Source organism: Peromyscus californicus, unplaced genomic scaffold (genome assembly GCF_007827085.1).
Source record: "Peromyscus californicus insignis strain IS unplaced genomic scaffold, ASM782708v3 Scaffold_18__1_contigs__length_77618521, whole genome shotgun sequence".
Taxonomy (NCBI): Eukaryota; Metazoa; Chordata; class Mammalia; order Rodentia; family Cricetidae; genus Peromyscus; species Peromyscus californicus.
Window position 1 is genome coordinate 64,399,384 of NW_026294480.1, and position 18,534 is coordinate 64,417,917.

At 35.6% G+C, this 18,534-nt stretch overlaps 1 protein-coding gene across 2 annotated transcripts in view; it reads right to left on the reverse strand.

The window, feature by feature from the left end:
* Positions 1 to 2,572: 2,572 nt before the first annotated feature.
* The window catches only part of Edil3 (EGF like repeats and discoidin domains 3), a 457,317-nt gene continuing 441,355 nt past the window's right edge, over positions 2,573 to 18,534 (reverse strand). For both annotated transcript variants that reach the window (XM_052743643.1, XM_052743642.1), the window contains one exon: positions 2,573 to 5,465. In XM_052743643.1, coding sequence (XP_052599603.1) covers positions 5,316 to 5,465 — 150 coding nt within the window. In that variant the 3' untranslated portion in view covers positions 2,573 to 5,315. The remainder of the gene's footprint in view (positions 5,466 to 18,534) is intronic.

An 18,534-nucleotide genomic window follows, 5' to 3' on the forward strand; every position in this document is an offset into this window, starting at 1 on the left:
ACACACACACACAAAGTTCCAGCTCACTCAACTGTTTGCATTAACAGTTTGAATTATTATTTTACTATTATTTAAGTATGTGCTTGGAGGACCAGGTCCCATATCCCAAACATCATGCTATTTAATAGGTTTCTTTAGGAGATGTTATTGATGTTATAATTAAAAAAAAAAAACAAACAACGTTACTTAACATATCTAAGTTAAAAAACCTCCAAAGTCCAGCAAGCAAAGCACGTGTATTGTTGCCTCTCTGATTTGCTACATTTAATCCCTTCATTTAATTTTATAGCTTCTCTCCTCAGGCCCAGGCAGAACATACTTTGGCTTCTAAAAGCAAAGTGGCAATCCAATTGGTCAGATTCACTGCTCTGTAGACTTTTTTTGCTGAAAGGAAATGTTTTAAAATTTTATTTGGTTGGTCCTTTAAACCTTTCCTATATCACAAAGAATGGAAAACTGTGACTTATGTATTCTAGGTAGATTCTGTCAGTTGGTGTGATTTTTCACTTAAATCATTGCTGTTCTTTTAATCAGATGCACACAGTGTACTGCGGTTATCTTCCTGTTGATTCTCAACCACTGTGCTTACGTGATTGTTCTCCTTTCTTCCCTGGCCACAGGAACACGTTGTTTGAATGCACCAATGGTCTCTCTGCTCCCACGCAGATGGCAGTGGGTTGAGCTTACCTTGCAGTTCATCATCCTTACTAACACACTGATGTGTTGGCAGATGAAGGGTGTGATGGAGTTTAATATAAATACGGAAGAATATGACTCATATCTTTAAGAAAGCAAAATTGTATCAGAGGCAATCACCACATGCCATGCTTATCGGTGACATGCGCTGACCATTTGCTGATGTGACTATACCATCTTTCCATAGAAACAGTATTTTGAAATGACTCAGTCAACTTCTGTAAGTTATGAAAAAAAAAAAAAATGAATGAGGTACCCTTTCCAAAAGGGTTCTCTCCTTACTGCTACCAAATTCAGCTAATAGAAATAGCTCTTTGAGTAAGTGCGACTTGCTTACTGTGGAAAACACTTTCCTTGGCAGCAATGGTGAAATGCCCAGTATGAATTATAGGTGGCTACTAAAAGAGAATCAAAAACATCTTATTTTCTCCTTCAAAATCAATAGAGAAATTGCTACTTACTCTAGGCATTCCTGACTCTGTAAAGACAAATGTGGCAGCGCATTTTGTTTCAGAGTTGAGACATTTTCCACTGGCAAAATGCTTTAATCCTTCTCCTTACCCCAAGTAAAATGGTTCTTTTGCATCTCAAAAGCAATATTTTCACAAATAAACAATAAATTGCCTTGGTCATTAATTTTATAAAAACTAATATTGGTAAAAGAGATAAAAAGCATTGCATTCTGGACAGTAACTTTTTTACTTTCTTACTGGAATTAAAAAAAAACCCTTTATTTAGAGTCATACATTCAAAACTCAAAACTGAAATTGTAGATAACATTTTTTTTTAGGTTGTACCAATTCATGCTAGTATTGCTCACATTCTCTGAGAAGTATCCTCCTCACCAGGGTTTTCTCCTGGAATTCTAAGTGTTCCTTTTGCTTTTGTGTCTTGAATCAGCTGCTCTCTAAAAGCCTCCTAGTTGGAGATTTTCCTCTCCATAACCTGCTATCATAATAAAAATTTACCCCATATAGTGGTTTTCATAATTTACTATCAAGCTTATTGAGAATATTTTCATAATTATTATTACTTAATAAAAGTACATTTATGTATGTTTGTGTGTGCAAACCTTAGGCAAAAATGGAACCCCACTGAACCATTCATATTAAAATGAAATTAAATAGGAGCATGTAGGAACACAGAATCATGAAACTTGATCTAGCAGAGATTCACAGATGTTGGAAGAAAACAGCTTTTAATATCTTGAGTTTTACTCTAATTTTTGAATCCTAATAAAGTATTAAAGTGTAGGAATTACACATGATTATTTTACTGGTGACTTCTATAGAGCCAGAAAGAGTTTGTAAAAAAGTCCCGTGTTCAGACTTCTACGAAGTAATAACTGGAGTTAGAGGTAAATATACATTAATGTCACGTTATTGCTTACTATCAATGGGCTTCCCTCACTATACTCCTGAGCATTGTTAATAACTGGAGTTAGAGATAAATATACATTATTGATGTCACGTTATTGCTTACTATCAATGGGCTTCCCTCAATATACTCCTGAGCGTTATTAACTGAAAGAATAATAGAAGCAGTAAAAAATAATATATGAATAACAATAGATTTATTAGTCTTGTACTATACTGCTCTAAGTATACATGAGGAGAAAATGATTGGATTATTAATAGTTTGCAAATTTTCTGCAAATTAAAAAGTATAGACAGATTTATACATTTTAATAATCTTGGGTAAAATGTTTTTGCAGTCTTATACTTGAAAACAATTATAATCTTTATCTTTTGATTTGCCTATTTCACTGATATTAAATAAAAATTAAGCTAAGTATATGGTTAAGGTTAGTGTGCATCCACAGACAATTCATGTGTTCTTAGAAACATGTTTAATTACAACCACTTCAAAAGTAACACAGATTTTCAAAAGTTTATTTTAAGTTTGAAGACTAGACAGAGTCATACTGATTTTACAACATCCTACATGATTTAAGTATATCTACAAAGAAAAAAACAACATTGGGATATCACACAGCTTGAAAGTTTACAAAAGTTATGTGTATCTTAGTTATTTCTGTCCTTACAGACACACCAGATGCCAGCATTCAATGTTATATCTCACAATTTTTTGTCTAGCAAAGATGCAATCATTAATACCTGGTCTTCAAAATTCATACCTATCTTTATGAAGACATTCACAAAGAGAAAGTCAACCCTAAAGTCAGAATTAGTGCCTGTGACAGATGGTTACACTGGAATATACATGAAATGGATATGTTAATAGCTAAGTCATTTGTAATTTCCTAAATCATACAATTAGCTTGTGATAATTATGTAATATAGCAAAGACTGGGTAATTCTTCTGTGTTTCTGTAAAATTTTGCTTGTAAAGAAAATTCAATTAAAACATAATGTTTCAGCTTGAAGCCGTGGATACAACTGACACAAACGCTAAACTTCCCAGTATTGTCGTATTTTCTGTGTAAGCATCCTTTGCTGACAGATGCATGTGCACTGGGCATGCTATGTTGTGAGTAGCACATTGAGCAGAGAGGGTATACAAGCAAGAGCAGACCGTCCACTGACTTTCTAAACAGGAACAAATACCATTAGTACCAAGTCCTTGGGCAAACAAATTTTAAACAGGTATCAATAGAACAAAATTCAAAGTATCACATGAAGTCAAGAATAGTTTTGAAAAAGTATTTCAACACAAAATATTATTTATAATTTCTAGAGTTTAGTATTAAAGATAAAGAATCTGCAAAGAAAAACACCTACAGATTTAGTAGTACCGTTATCCCTGACAGAAACAAGGACCATGAGCTAGTCAGTAAGTGTTGCACTTTTAGGACCTAAGTAATTCTATGTACTGCTATTTTAATTTAAAATACTATTTTAAACATTCTATGTTGATAATTTTAAACATTATTTAGGACAACGGTATTCAGGACATAGCACTTTTGTTTTTGGAAAATGTTGATAAGTATTCAGCATTTTATATACTGAAAATCAACAGGATTATTAACAAACCTGGTATAGAAAGCATGTGGGCATGGGGCAAACATTTGGCCTGACAGCCACCACAGAGCAATGTATTTGCTGTCATTTAAAATGGCAATCTGATTGACTTTCTCTTTCAGTTCTTCACTGTGATTGAAGACCACTCCATAATTACATCATCGAGAGGTGCTGTGATCACATGGACAGACAGAACATGACAAAAGTGGCTTTCCTTATGCAGCACACACAGTAAAGGGAAAAGGAAATAAGACACAGCAGTGTTTGCAGGACTTTAGCATTTCGTGTACATACCACCCTTTCTTTTCCTGAACCCTCCATTTAAAACTCCGATAATTCTATGTCTGGGCCTTATAAAATAAATACTTGTAAAGCTTATAAATTAGATGTGGAGGACATTTATGGAGGCAGCCTGGGCTTTAATTTGAGATATATGTCGATGATGCTGCCATTATCAATAACAAATTATTATGAGAATTGTTTATTTTTTTTCTAGGACGTTTGGAGCAAAAGAAATAGAAATCAATTTTCATCTTGAAAATGGTTTATGACTTTGTCATTAGTAAATGCATTGCTTCTCACCAATAATTATGCAATGTGCTTTCTCGAGAAGCTACCACTGATTTCAAACAGCACTGAAATTTTATTTTCACAGGAAACATGGAAATCTGCAAAGAAATGTTGAGAACACTCGGCCAAGCTGTGCAGCATGAGGCTCATGTACAATATCTTCAATATATAGAGAATGATTCTATTCTTTCAAAGAAATGAAGATTTAAATTCCAGGGTCATGATAGTTTTGTTCTTTTTCACTAAATGATAAGGGAGTCTCAGAAAAGGAAGCCTTAGGGAATGAGATAAGGCTTCCTTCAAACATGAAAATTCAGGTTAAATGTACTCATATTAAATATAGACCCATTTACTGATAACCAATCATGTTCAATGTATATTAATAGATGCTCCATGTACGTGAATAAACACAACATTTCCAGTTAAATACAGGGGGAAATCCAATGCGAAAAAATAATAGCCTATTTATGTCACATATAAATAATATAAACTTGAACATAAAGAACTTCCTTTTTTATTAGAAGTAAAGAAAATAAAAATAGAATTGTTATATTGATTGGTACTGCATATCATATAGTCTTCTCCAAATTACTGTAATAAACACTAACAGTGTTAGGCACAGGGAAACCATCCAGATAATCCAATTCATTACAGGAAAAAACCCTTATTGCTAAAATTGAATGTTTTATAAGTGTTGGTTGAACAGTAACCATGAAATCTCTCCTAACTCTTTCATCTGATAACTATGAGTTTCTTTAACTTTGCTGTAAAAGGAGGCCTTGCTTTGCCTATTATACTCCAGTCAATGGACATAATTTAGAGAACATGGACAGTAATTCACAGAGCGGGTGATGTGACTTAAGAGAGTTGTGCAATAAAAACAAAATTAAGTTATTGAAAAGGCAGGCTTAGACCCCCTTAAAAGACAGTTAGTAGCCTACCATAAATTTGAACACTTTTTCATGAGAAAAAGAGAACCCATTCAGTTTCCATCAGACTTTGCACAGTTCATTTCATGGAGATACTTCTAGGGAAATAAAGAAAAGCATGATGGGATGTGGAGTCCCTTCATTCCTCCTCTGTGCAGCCCAGCAGCTCTGACCGCAGAGTGATCCTTCCATACCAGGACCAAGGGAGGATCCTTATGTGTCGAGCATAAATGGGAGGGTCGATGACGTTTTTCCTGTGAGTGTCGTTGTCAAAATTGCCTTGAAAAACCTAGTAAAGAAGAACAAAGATGATTATTGAGTCCTTTCCCTCTGTAAGATTGTTCATTTTCTTATTTATAGTGCACATTGTACTTAAAATTAGTAACTTTATTTTTATTTTATTTTTTATTTGAGACAGGGTTTCTCTGTGTAGCCTTGGCTGTCCTGGAACTTGCTCTTAGACTACTGAGACACAGAGATCTGCCTCCCTATGCCGCCCAAGTTCTGGGGTTAAAGGCATGTGCTACCACTGCCTGGAACAATTTTATTTTTAAGAATTATATTACTTTATTATTTATTGTGTGGGATGCATAAAGTATGGGTATAATCAAGTGTATGGCTGTTTTTGGATGCATGTGTGTGTGTGTGTGTGTGTGTGTGTGTGTGTGTGTGTATACTCATGTAAAGCAGAAGGCAGTATGGTGGTGATTAATAGAAACAACAGAGGTTGGAGAGATGGAACAGCAGTTAAGAACACTGAATACTCTTCAGGATCTGGGTTTGAGTCCCAGCACCTACATGCTGGCTAACAACCATTTGTAACTACAGGTCCAGAGATCTAACGCCCTCTTCTTCAGGGTTCCACAGGTAACAGACACATATGTGGTGCACAGATACAAATGCATGTAAAAACCCATGCAAATATGATAATAATAATAATAATAATAATAATAATAATAATAATAATAATAGTAATAAGCAATGCATACAGCCTGAGTCCCTGAACCATGGCTAGGGTGAGGGGGAATGAAGTTAACACAGAAACAGGAACAGTGAAGCTGGGATGGAGCAAGGTTCTCTGCCAGGTACCAGTCTAGCACTTCAACTACATTAGCAAGGTTTTCATGTACAGCACAGGAGGGTGAGTTAGCCAGCTTCTGAAAGAGGTGTCTGTACGCAAGCCATCTCAGACTCTAAAGATTCCAGAGGAGGAAGCTCTGGTCTTTGCATGCACTGGTCAGTCTTCCATTGACACTCAGGATCTCACACTCCTTCTTCCAAGGAAAGATTCACAGCCTCTCCTGAACTTGTCTCATGCTAGCCTAGCCAATTATCCCATTGCTTTAGGTCTCGGGAGGTCTTGACCTGGTCATGCCCATATCAAAACACACATTCACTTAGAGCCTCACACTCAGGGCTGCCTCTGCTCTCTCTGCAATAATAAATTTCAGAGAGAAGCAACGGAGACTATTTGGTTGTGTTTTTGCTGGTTCTACTGGAAGATCATTTGCCATGCACGGCAAATATAAAGTGCTGTTGCCATCTGGTAGGGCAATAACTGTTTAATTTGACAGAAAATATATCTTCATAGATTATTTTTGAGTAAATACTTGCTGAATAAAAGGATACAGAGCAATGCTATATCTAGAATCTACCACCCTTGTATATATAATTTGTATTTACTTAGTAGAATTTAAAAAAATTTTTAGTAAGGATTTGGCCTGTACTGACCAGGGAGGAACCCTTTATGGATTCAGATGTGCTACTGACTAGCTGCACTTCTGTTAGCAAAATCTCTCTTGTTCAGAATATGACATGTAAACAAAATTCTTGTGATAAGTTGTCTTGTCAAACAACAGTAGGCAGAAGTATATCCTTTCTTTTTTTTTTTTCCGAGACAGGGTTCCTCTGTGTAGCTTTGCGCCTCTCCTGGAACTCACTTGGTAGCCCAGGTTGGCCTCGAACTCACAGATATCTGCCTGGCTCTGCCTCCCGAGTGCTGAGATTAAAGGCATGCGCCACCACCGCCCGGCAAGGAGTGTATCCTTTCATTTGCTGGCATTTCCTAACATATGCAGCTGGATTCTGTTGACATAAAATTTTACAATTAAATATGAGATCCAACATCCAAGCTATCAGTCTGCTGAAGAACTTAATGTCTTTGTTTGAAATAATTGTGTTTAAATTTATTAATGTGCATTGCAAAATCTGTAATAGTTTAAAATGAAGTGTTATGTTACTTCATGGAAAAGAAATACAGAAAAAGACGATTTCCTTTTAAATTTCTACTCCTTGGTACAGATTTCTATAAGGAGCTGTAAAGCCTCCAAATTATAAATTATTAACTATATTTAGTTTCTTATAAGATGGAATACATCAATCGTGAAACTGATTGCAGCTATGAAATTTCTGATGTAATGTGTAAAAATCACAGATATTTGGACATTCAGTTTAACAGTAAGTGAAGTTTGATAATACAGGATAATCTCTAAAATTTGTGACTATTAGAAAATTGCCACATTTATATTACAATCATCTAAACCTTAGTCAGCTAGTTCTGAAAACACAGGATATTTTTAAAGGCTTCACAGTAAGGATGGCACAGAGCACAAAGCACGCAAAGCGTGAACTGGCTCGTTTTCAGGGGACATCTTGTTCTTGTTGTGCAAACATGTCGCACATGGCCTGTTTCCTGGTCTCTAGCACAGTAGACCTTGCTAAGAATGCAATTTTAATGTTTTATCTGGGAAAGCAAGGCAAACACAACACTTCCGATTGAGTTAATAAAATTTGTGAGATTTCCAGGAATATGTGTTTCAGATACCCACTGTAAGCAGGATCTGAAGAGACTGATTGAAATACGGATTATCCACAAACAAGAGGAAAAAACTTAGATGAGAGAGCTGCAGTGTGATTTGCAAATTTTTGGAAAAACTATGCGCAAGTTTGAGTTAAGTCAGGATGCTAATTGGCTTACCACAGGTTTGCGGTTATCTGGAACAGGACAATGCTTAGGGGATCTCTCAAGCATTTCCTAATATAAGGGACCTCAAGTAAAAGTTACTCAAGGCGCCTTGAACAGGCTTCCATAACTGTAACCTAAGGGAAGTGAAAGGGAGGAAAGGGACAATTCTCTAAGCATGGATGAGTTTCAGAATTTTGTTTTCTATACTAAACTCTTCTGTGATGCTAGTTAAAATTCAAATCAGATTCTGCTGGGGATTCTGCCTCAGAGCAGGCAATAATATCATATAAAATGTGACAATAAAATGCTCCCCCCCCAGCAACAGTTTTTATGTTTTTAAGATGAGATTGTCATTGGTTTCTCCAGACCAATATCTATTAGACAACTGCATACATCAATTGTAAGAAGCCATCAAGCGGTGTGGAGGGAATTGAGAATATTCTTCGTGAGACGGTCAGAAAGTCTGGGTTTACCTCAGTGTTTGTGTGGTTGTTGTTGTTCTGAGACCGGATCTGTGTATGTGACCCTGACTGGTCCTGCCAAAAGCAGTTTTGCCAAGAACTCTCAAGTTCAGGATTACCAGTGTGCAGTACTACTATGTCTGTCATGATATATATTTTTGTGTGTATGTATGTGTGTGTGTATGTGTGTGCGTGTGTCTGTCTGTCTCTGTTTATCTGTCTGCCTGCCTGTCTGTCTGTCTGTCTCTCTGTTTGTCTGTCTGACTCTGTCTGTCTGCCTGTCTCTATATTTGGGGGCAAAGGAGGGGCACGCATATTCATGTGGAGGTCAGAGGACAACCGGTGAAAGCTGGTTCTCTCTTTCCACCATGCCCTTCCTGGGTATGGAATGCAGCTTATCTGGTGGTATGTAGTAAGGGCCCTCAACTGCTGAGCTCCCTCGCTGACCCCGCCTGCACCCTTTCTGTATTTCCCATGAGACTCTGACCTAACTCTGCTACGTTACAGCTTAATAGGGAAGATAGGCATTTAGATAGTTTGAAAGTCCCTACTTCTTAAATTAAGACTTTTTACATCGTCATTTCTCTCCCAACTCCTTCTGTGTCTCCTCCCATAACTTCCTCTCAAATTCATGACCTTTCCTTTAATTATTAGTGATAGATATGCAACACTAAAGGGACTAAGGGCATTTTTTTGTTTTTGTTTTTGTTTTGTGTGTGTGTGTGTGTGTGTGAAAGTTTATAATTTGCTTAGAAATTCTCCTCAACCTATTGATCCAGTGTTTTATTGTCAATGACAGCAGACGTTTGACCAACAAAAGAAAAAAATTCTTTCATATATTCAACAGTAGCATAAACATCTTTAGAAACTGAAATTTAGTGTTTCAAACTTAACACTCCTGGTTCAAAATCTCTGGCATTTCATTATCTCCAGACTGTGTTCATCTGGAGTGCAGATCATAGGTGTGACAATTAACTAACAGACATATCATAATATAAACAAAGGAAAGAATCAGGCACCCCGATATGATATTTTGATCAATGCAAATTTATTATTAGAGAAACCCAACTTTTTCAGATTTTTTCTTGTTTGTAATTTTCCATTGTATTACTTCTAAAAAGGATATCAAACTAAAACCAAACATTTATATTAATATTTATTTTATTCAGTGCTTGGCATTGTAAATGTTTATAATGGGATTTGTAAAAAGTTTTTATCTATTTTAAAAATAATGGAAACTTAATGGACATTAGAATTTAAATATCTGTTTCATAAAGTAACTATGTACATATGAGCATAAAATTTGATTTTTGCATGACCTCTAGTTCACATGCTTGTTGGAGTGAGCTCAAAATCATTAAATTGTTGTTATATGCTTAAGATTATTAATTATATATGGCTGAGCAGTGGTGGTGCACGCCTTTAATCCCAGCACTCGGGAGGCAGAGGCAGGCAGATCTCTGTGAGTTCGAGGCCAGCCTGGGCTACAGAGTGAGTTCCAGGACAGGCTCCAAAGCTACACAGAGCAACCCTGTCTTGAAAAACAAAAAACAAAACAAAAAATTAATTATATACTTAATGTTATATGCTTATATGCTTAATTGTGTGAATATTTTGGTGTTTTTTCAAAAGTTTAGAGTTTCAAACTGAATTAAATCATAGAATTTAAATGTTTTAAAGTCATAAAAATTTCGTAGTAGTAGAGTGTACAAATCAAGTTAAAAGAAAAATTTTTTTAATTAAAATAATGTTTAGTACTGAGATTTCAGTGTCTCTCATTGTAAAACTTATTGACAGTAGTCTAGGAAAATCTATAGTTAATTTAGTTTCTATATTCCTATCATCATATTCTAAAAATTAAAAATAAATTTAAGTACAAAGATAAATAATTTATTAATTGTATAAATGTATATTTTCAAAAAATAAGCTTTAAAAGTATGAAACTTCTGGCACTGGTTGGGTTGTAAAATTTGCAACCAAAATCTGATTCTTTTAGCATAGACTCCAACTATTACTCAGGAAATTCAATTTTCTAAGGAAATTTTCCAGCATCCTAAAACCATTTCATGATTGAGTGGCTACTTCATCCTTTTTGAAGGCTTCCTTTGCAATCAATTCCAGTAACCCAATGAAACTCGGTAATAAAATTAGTCTAAATACAAACGCATTCTTTCAGTATAATAAGGAAATAAGAATCTGCACTCCAGGTAAGTTCCAATATGTTAGGAAATGTTTCTTTGTAAAATAGAGCATAATGAGAAACCCTTCTAAGAGGTTCCGATCACTAGTCTGCACAAGAAGGAGCCGAGTATCAGGGAGAAGCCTGCACTATAGGATATCCTAACAGTGCTGGAGCAAGAATACACTTCGACACCTGAGAAACAAAGCTGTTGAAGCACCTCCCATCTTAGCTCAGCCAGGTTGGAACTACTGCCCTCCATAGCCGCAGGTGAAATAACTGCCACATGATACACCCTACTAGGCAGTGACTATTTCTGTGTATGAGGCAAAGCAGATTCAACCGAATGTATACATAGACTTCCTCTAAAGCCAGGGGCATAAGTTTACACATCTCACTTTCAGAAAATACGCAAGTAGTAGTAGGTAAGAAATCAAGTAAAAAATATTGTATTTCTGTATTAACCACTAGCTCTATCATATTTAGTAATCAGTTTATTTTTCTCTCCACCAAAAAGTCATCTCACTATTTTTTTAAGTGTGGTGTATTAAAGTACATCTTTTTTTTTTTTTTTGTCTGTAGTCTACTCATGCGTGCTATTTGAAACAGTTAACTAAAATTTCTTTTAGTTGGTGTCTCTTCAGCAGAATTTAGGAATAGGGGAGATAATGCTTTCTTAGTAGTTATAGATGAAGGCCTTTTCAGGGATACACCAGTTCAGTGTCGTATAGTAGCAGGTGCATTAAAAGATTCACCTACCCCGAGAGAATTCTGGCCTTTACTTTAGCTCCTGTGAGGTCACCTGTAAACCTTTGAAAGTCCTGTCACATGAAATGTTTTGGTGCTCCTGTGGGGTACGGGACACATTAAATAGTCCATGCTAGCACTGTTATTTACGGTGGGAGTTTGGGTCAGCTTCATCACTGAATGAGTGTCCTGGTCTATGATGCATATGTCACTTCATTTGTTGGATCTCTCTCCACATCCTTTCACTATCATAAGTGAATTGTGAGCACAGCATTCTGAAACACATTCTGTGTGTATTTTGAGTGACTATTCAGATCTCAGGGTGGTCTTTGGGACATATGGAGAATCCTAACATCTATGTTGAATGATATAGACAGGCACAGGCTTCCAAGAAGGATGTTTAATATTTTTAACATTAATAATTGCAGTAAGGGAGTCCATTTCCAGAAAGCATTGTATTTAAGATTTTCCCAGTATCCAGGACAGCCTACAACAGATTTTTACAGTTCAAAACTAACTTGTTCTTATTCTCTGAATAAATTCTGGTATTGCAATATAGTGGCATTTATTTCTTTTTACTCTTAGATAAACAATCTAAAACTCTTCTATGAGGATCTATCTTATATTCCTTATATTCACACTTTTATTTTTAACTTATAGATGATATTTATTATCATGGATACAAACCATATATATTATATACATATATATGTATATGTCTCTCTCTCTCTCTCTCTCTCTCTCTCTCTCTCTCGATATATATATATATATATCCAGTAGCTAGAAACCCTTATCCTTTTCAATACTATGGTTAAAAAGAATTCACTATCTTTATATGCTGTATTTCTTTAATATTTTTTACAAGAGTGAATAAATTTCTCTAGGACTATTACTTTGGCCATTTCTTCAGGTTTAATTTGAAATCACAGTTCTCTGAGAACCATAGAACATGGTGATACATAAAAAATGTTCTGCATTATGGTGCACGCTGGATACCACCTTTTATCTGTGTACCCTTCAGGATGATACTTTGTTCCATGAGCTCCTTTACAAACAGAGATCCCACTTGCCCCAGAGATTTGTGTGCGTCTCAAGCTCTCAGTGAAATTATATGAGGCTCTCACACTCCCTGTCCAGAGATTTAGTTTCAAAGGCCCAGCTGTAGAAAATTTTGACTTTAAGAAGAACATGAACAGAAAGACCTCAGGACAAATTTTTGCAGATTTCCTCCAGTGCAGAAATTATTTTAAATCGCAAATAAACAAGTGGATTTTCCAGGAAGTTATTTGTACTTTGAATGCTGCTCTCAAGCCTTTCCTTGAGGCGCTAATATTTGCATTTTATTGTACTTATGTAAAAAGGAAGGGTTTTTGTTTTTATTTTTACTTCAGGCAGTTTGACATTTTACTGGACTGACGTGTCCTTGTAGCTTGCTCTGACTACATGTAAAACTCCTATTACACTGCAAGATTTCAAAACCAAAAAAAAAAAAAAAAAAAGAACAAACAAACAAAAAAACTAAGCCACACATTTAATGCCCACTTAGAACCCCTGCAGTGAGCGTGACTTTCACTATTTTGCTATTTCTGTGAGATTGTATTTTCTTTTTAACATGAACCAATAGGTATTCCAGTAACAGCTGATGAACAGATTACTCATGTATTGTCCCTTTTGTATACTCCACGTTTTGTCCTTTCGTTGTTTTTCAAAGTCCCATACATTCTCCTTTCTTCTCACACAATTGACATGTCAACTGCTTGGCTGACAGCTAATTCTTGACTGGGAAACGGAGCTCCATGGTGACTGTCAGAGTTCTTCCTCTCAGAGTTTAAGATTATTCATAAAGAAAAGGGAAATGGCATGGCATTGACGGTGTTTTTGAGAACTTGAAGTTTTACGATCTTTCATGGAAATATTTCATTTCTAATTGTGTAATAATAAGCAATAAACTATCTTCAGTTTATAGCAAACTCTCCATTCCTGTCAAAGTAGACGTTTGGGTTCTTAGCGTATTGTGAATAACAGGATTATGTAGTAATTTCTAACACTTGCTCAATGAAATGAGAGGCAAAATGGACAGGAGCTACTTCCATCCTTTCTGGGAACAGTTTTCATATGTATGCTTGGCTTCAAATATCCAGAGAACATATGTTTTTCTCCCTCCTCCTCTCGCTGCCTCCTAATAGGATGATGCTATGTACCCAGCTTGGCCTGGAACTCACAATCCCCCTGCCTCTGCCTCATGAGTCTAGCGAGTGCTGGGATTACAGGTATGCGCACCAAGTCCAGCTAGATAGTGTTTTGAAGAGATCCCAATGAACTTCACTAAGAAATTCAGACTCTGCATTTTGAAAGGTTGTGGTTTTCTTTATCATCTCTGTCAGTCACAAGGAGAAGTTTCCTTGAAGAAGAGTGAGTGCTAAACTTCTCTGCAGGCATAAGGACAAATGTTCAGAATGTAGTCAGGGATTATGCCAGTATCCATGACACAGTTAAATTCTAATGTTATATAGACTGAGCAGGCATCTACATATATATTCGTGTACTGGAATTAATGAAAGAGGACATAAATTTGAAAAAAAAGCAAGGAGATATATGTGAGGGTATGGGGGGAGGAAAAGGAAGGGAGAAATGATGTAATTACAATATAATTTCAAAAATAGAAGAAACTGAAAGACAGAAACTCATACTCCACTTTGTTATTAAGTTGGTGACCCCAGAACAAAGACCCAGGGAAACAGTAGATTAAAACACTCTTTACTGCCGTGGTGCCTCTTCTAAACCTTCTGGCATTTAGAATGCTCACTCTAAAAGTCAGCAGATAGAGCACATGACCATATTTAACTTCTTTTATGATGAAAGCTGCCTTAAGTAACAAGAATGCTCTAGGAAATATATCATATAGGATGATAGCCTATAAAGATTTATGAAACATAAAATATTCCATTCTAAACTCTGGCTATATATTTAAACTATCTGCCTTCTGGCACTGGGGTATCACTGTCATACAAAATATTCCTACAGAAAAGGAATAGTTTTGGAAAATCATCTGCTTTTCAAAAATATCTCCAAAAGATATTATCAGGACCAGTCAGAGAAAAAGAACATCTTTATTTTTCGTTTTACACCAGTAATGTAGAAATAGTTTTCTTCTTTTCTTTGAAAGGACAGAGCAACCTGGCTCTCCACTGAAGCCCCAAGCTCATCTCTCAGAGTCTCTTAAATCACAACAGGTATTTCACATTTCATCATCAGAACAATTTGTGGACCGTTTCCAGCCCTCCACATCAGATAAAATACAAATGATATGACAGTGGAGAAATGGATGCTGTTTTCGCCTGACATTGGTAGCCTTTTCTTCCCTTCAATTCTCTTTGAAGAGTTTCACCCTACCTTGGTAAGCGCTAACAAAATACAGTGCTGTGTGTTTGAACATAGAAGTGATTGAAGCATGAAGCCATGTTCCTTCTAGGCTGGATGGTACTTAAAGATGAAATATTACAGAGTAAGAGACTATCTTCCAGCTCTTGGTAGCCAAGTGGGATGTGAGCATTGCACTGGAGTGTGGATATGTGGATGTACCTGTGCATTTTGCCCAGGAACATGCAGAAGGTGTTCTCTCTTATCTGCCCTAAGCTTTCTCATGAAAGTACAAGGTACAGGTGAAAAAAAATCTAAGGAATATGTAATGGAGACAAGCTGGCAAAATCAAGTATTTATAATATAGTTACATTTAAAAATTGATGTTTATCTGAATCCAGTGTATCTAAGTATGCCGTCATTGTGTTGACTCAATTTGGTAAACCTAACAGAGTACGTTCTTCCCTAAGCTGAGCAGGTCTTGCTTTGGTTTGAAGTGAATCTTGCATCTGTTTGTTGGGGAACTGAGGGTAAGCTGATTATTAAAATATACATGGTATCAGAAAAAAGTCAATTTTGCTGGAACTTACAGGCATTAACAGAGAACTATGAAAATGAAGAAAAGAAACACAGTACAATTTTTTATGTGAAAGTAATAACTTATTTTAATTGGTATAATCTATTAAGTGTCTCACTTATGGATAAAGTTATTTTCTTTCTAGATTTATTAGAAGGTAGGGCATAAGATCTTGTCCTCCATCTCCTGAGCTCTTCAGGGATACTGTGCTTCCATGTTCAGATGACCCCAGGTTTATCTTTGCTCAGTGATTTATAAAAATCAAGGTTGTGTTCCAGTAGTGGATCTGGTTATTTTTTTATTATCTTATAAACTTTATTATTTAAGAAAACATATTGCAAATAAATTTAAAAAATCATACAGTAAAATTAACTGGACCAAAAGTCTATACAAATAAGTGAACTACACACTTACAATCCATGTTCAGAACAGACGCTGTGGAGCTTCATGTTAAATTTGACACTTTGGTATTGAGTATTTTTTTTACACTCATCTACCATCAAAACCAAAAAAATCCATGACAGCAAAAGCCGGATGACAATGAGAGATGTACTGCCTTTTTAAAAGAGCCCCAGAGGGTAAGTCAGGCCATATATGTTCCAAAGGCATGGTATACAATTGATAAATTACAAATGTATACATTGTTGATAAATTTTCTATTGGCAATTTTAAAAAGTAAAGGAAATATATGAAAAGACCCTAAATGAGTAATTTTATATGGTATGGAAGATTTAGGGATCCTTTTAGAGTTGCCATTAACATGGACACATAACAAGTTGCTTTTATTCTTTTTGAGACAGAGATTATAAAAAGCCAGAAGAATAGCACATTAATTAATCCATTTCGAAAATGTTGAGAAAAGACTTTTAATTGCTGAACATATTGCTTCTGATGGCGTGTTAGTGGATAATAAAAGCGGCATATGTACCACATAGAACTAATGTCCTTGAGCACTTTTAGCCTCAAATTATATCACATCATTAATATTTAGTTTTCTGTCATCGTTTTGTTCTGAAATAAGGATCAGAGTCTTTATTGCCTGTGTTTTTGTCAACAGTTCTCATTCCAGAAGCAAGGATGTGGGTTCTTTCAAAATCAGATTGGCCAGTTACTCATCTTCTGCATATGAAAGTTCATACTATATAGGTGTTAGCTTGTTTCTCAATAAAAAGACTAACAGTTTTCTTCCAGTTAGTGTTTCCTACCTACATTAGGTTCTCTACTGTCTGTCAATTCATAATAACATTCATTAATTTAAATAATCTATTGAGGTTGCTAATCCTGACTATTCTGTTGGGGGCCCATCACTAATAAGTATTTGAATATGCCAACATTTTAAGTCAAAGATAGGTTCATAATAGGGACAACTATTCCTCATGATAGTAGCACAAGCATAATCAGGACTGAATAATGAATAACATCTTCTGTTAAAGAATATTGTCACTATGTTACTATGTAGTTATATCTAATAATATGTAAGAAGAACCTGAGGAGAAGATGCTCAAAATTTTGAATATAGGCATGTTTATTGATTTGTCATGAGTAAAGTATTAAAAAATAGTTTTTTTTATTTACCTGTTTGATTTCAAAAGAGAGAGAGCAAGAGAAAAAAGGCATGGATTTGGGTGGTTGGGGCTGTGGGCAGGATCTAGGAGGTATTGGGGAGGGGAAATCCTGATCAAATTATCTTGTATGAAAAAAGTATGTTTTCAATAAAAGAAATAATTACAAAAATATACAAAATGAAAAGTAAATAATTTTTTGACTTTTGAGAATTTGGGAAATTAAATAAATAATCTGTGCAAAAATCAAACTTTTCATTATTGTTATTCATAAGCATTTTTCATTTATGCTGCTAAAGTTTTTCATATGCTTATGAGAACATCTGTTAGCAAGACAAAACACACGATTTCAGATTTTAGGATAGTTTATCAAATACTCCAAAAGAAAAGTTCTGGGTCATGGGGAGCATAAAATAATTTCTCAGGGGTTGATATCACTAAATATGAATGACATCATTATGCCCAGCCCAACTCACCCAAACCAAACTCCAGTTTATGGATTTTGTGTCTGGTGTTTGTTTCTAGGATTGTGTTTCATTAGCACCTTTAATTTATTCTGTTTCACTTATTTGTTTTTATTTTCAAGATTGTTTTTGTTGGTTTGCTTTTTGTAGAAAGAAGTTTAAAAAATCTAAATGCTGACAAGAAAATTAAACTTTTCATTTGTTACAAACGGTTATCTGTTTTATATCACTGGTCTTTTCTTTTAGAGAGCCTAGAACAGAATACAAAGGATTCTCCTAGGAAACTTGAAATCCACTTATGAATTATAACTATCTTTCCATGATGTCTACAAATAAATTGAATGGCTCTTTGTAAATTCATGAGTTCCTTACAAGAAAGTGGCCTCTTGCTTGTCCCTGTGGCCAGCCTGTCACTCTTGTTAGTCTGTTATTTCCATCATCCAGAATGCTGTTCCACGCTACAGCTGTGATTCTAGGAGGCACTGTTAACCCTCTTTCTTAATTTTATCTTGTCTGCCCTGTGTCCTGCTCTCTGTGTCCTTTCCTGCTCTTCAAGCTTTTTCCAACCTGGATTCAAGAGCATACCACTTTGACTAAGCCAAGCTGTCTGTTTGCATTTGGATTTGCATCCTGTTTTCTATGCTGGGCTTGACCCTGGACCTGCTTTTCAGAATTGCTTCTGACGAGTGAGTCCCCATCTTGTCTTTGCACATGTTAACAGTGTAATGAGGTGCTGGTTACGAATTTAAATTTGGTCAAATGGCTTATCACTTTCCCAGTCCATTAGGAAAATTTAGATCTAGAAACCCATTTTTACTCAGTTAAATCATCTCCTCTGTTGGAGGATATTCCTCTCTAGCTGTGTCCCTCTTAGTTATAGGCTTTAGAAACTGACAGGTATTGTACTATCATAGGAGAGTGAATTTAAAAGTTGTATGTATGCAACAGAAGTCTATTAAGATCTATATTTAGACAATATAGGGATATTGAGTGCAATTCAGCTATAACATGGCTGACAATGGACATGGGGGTGGACTATGAGC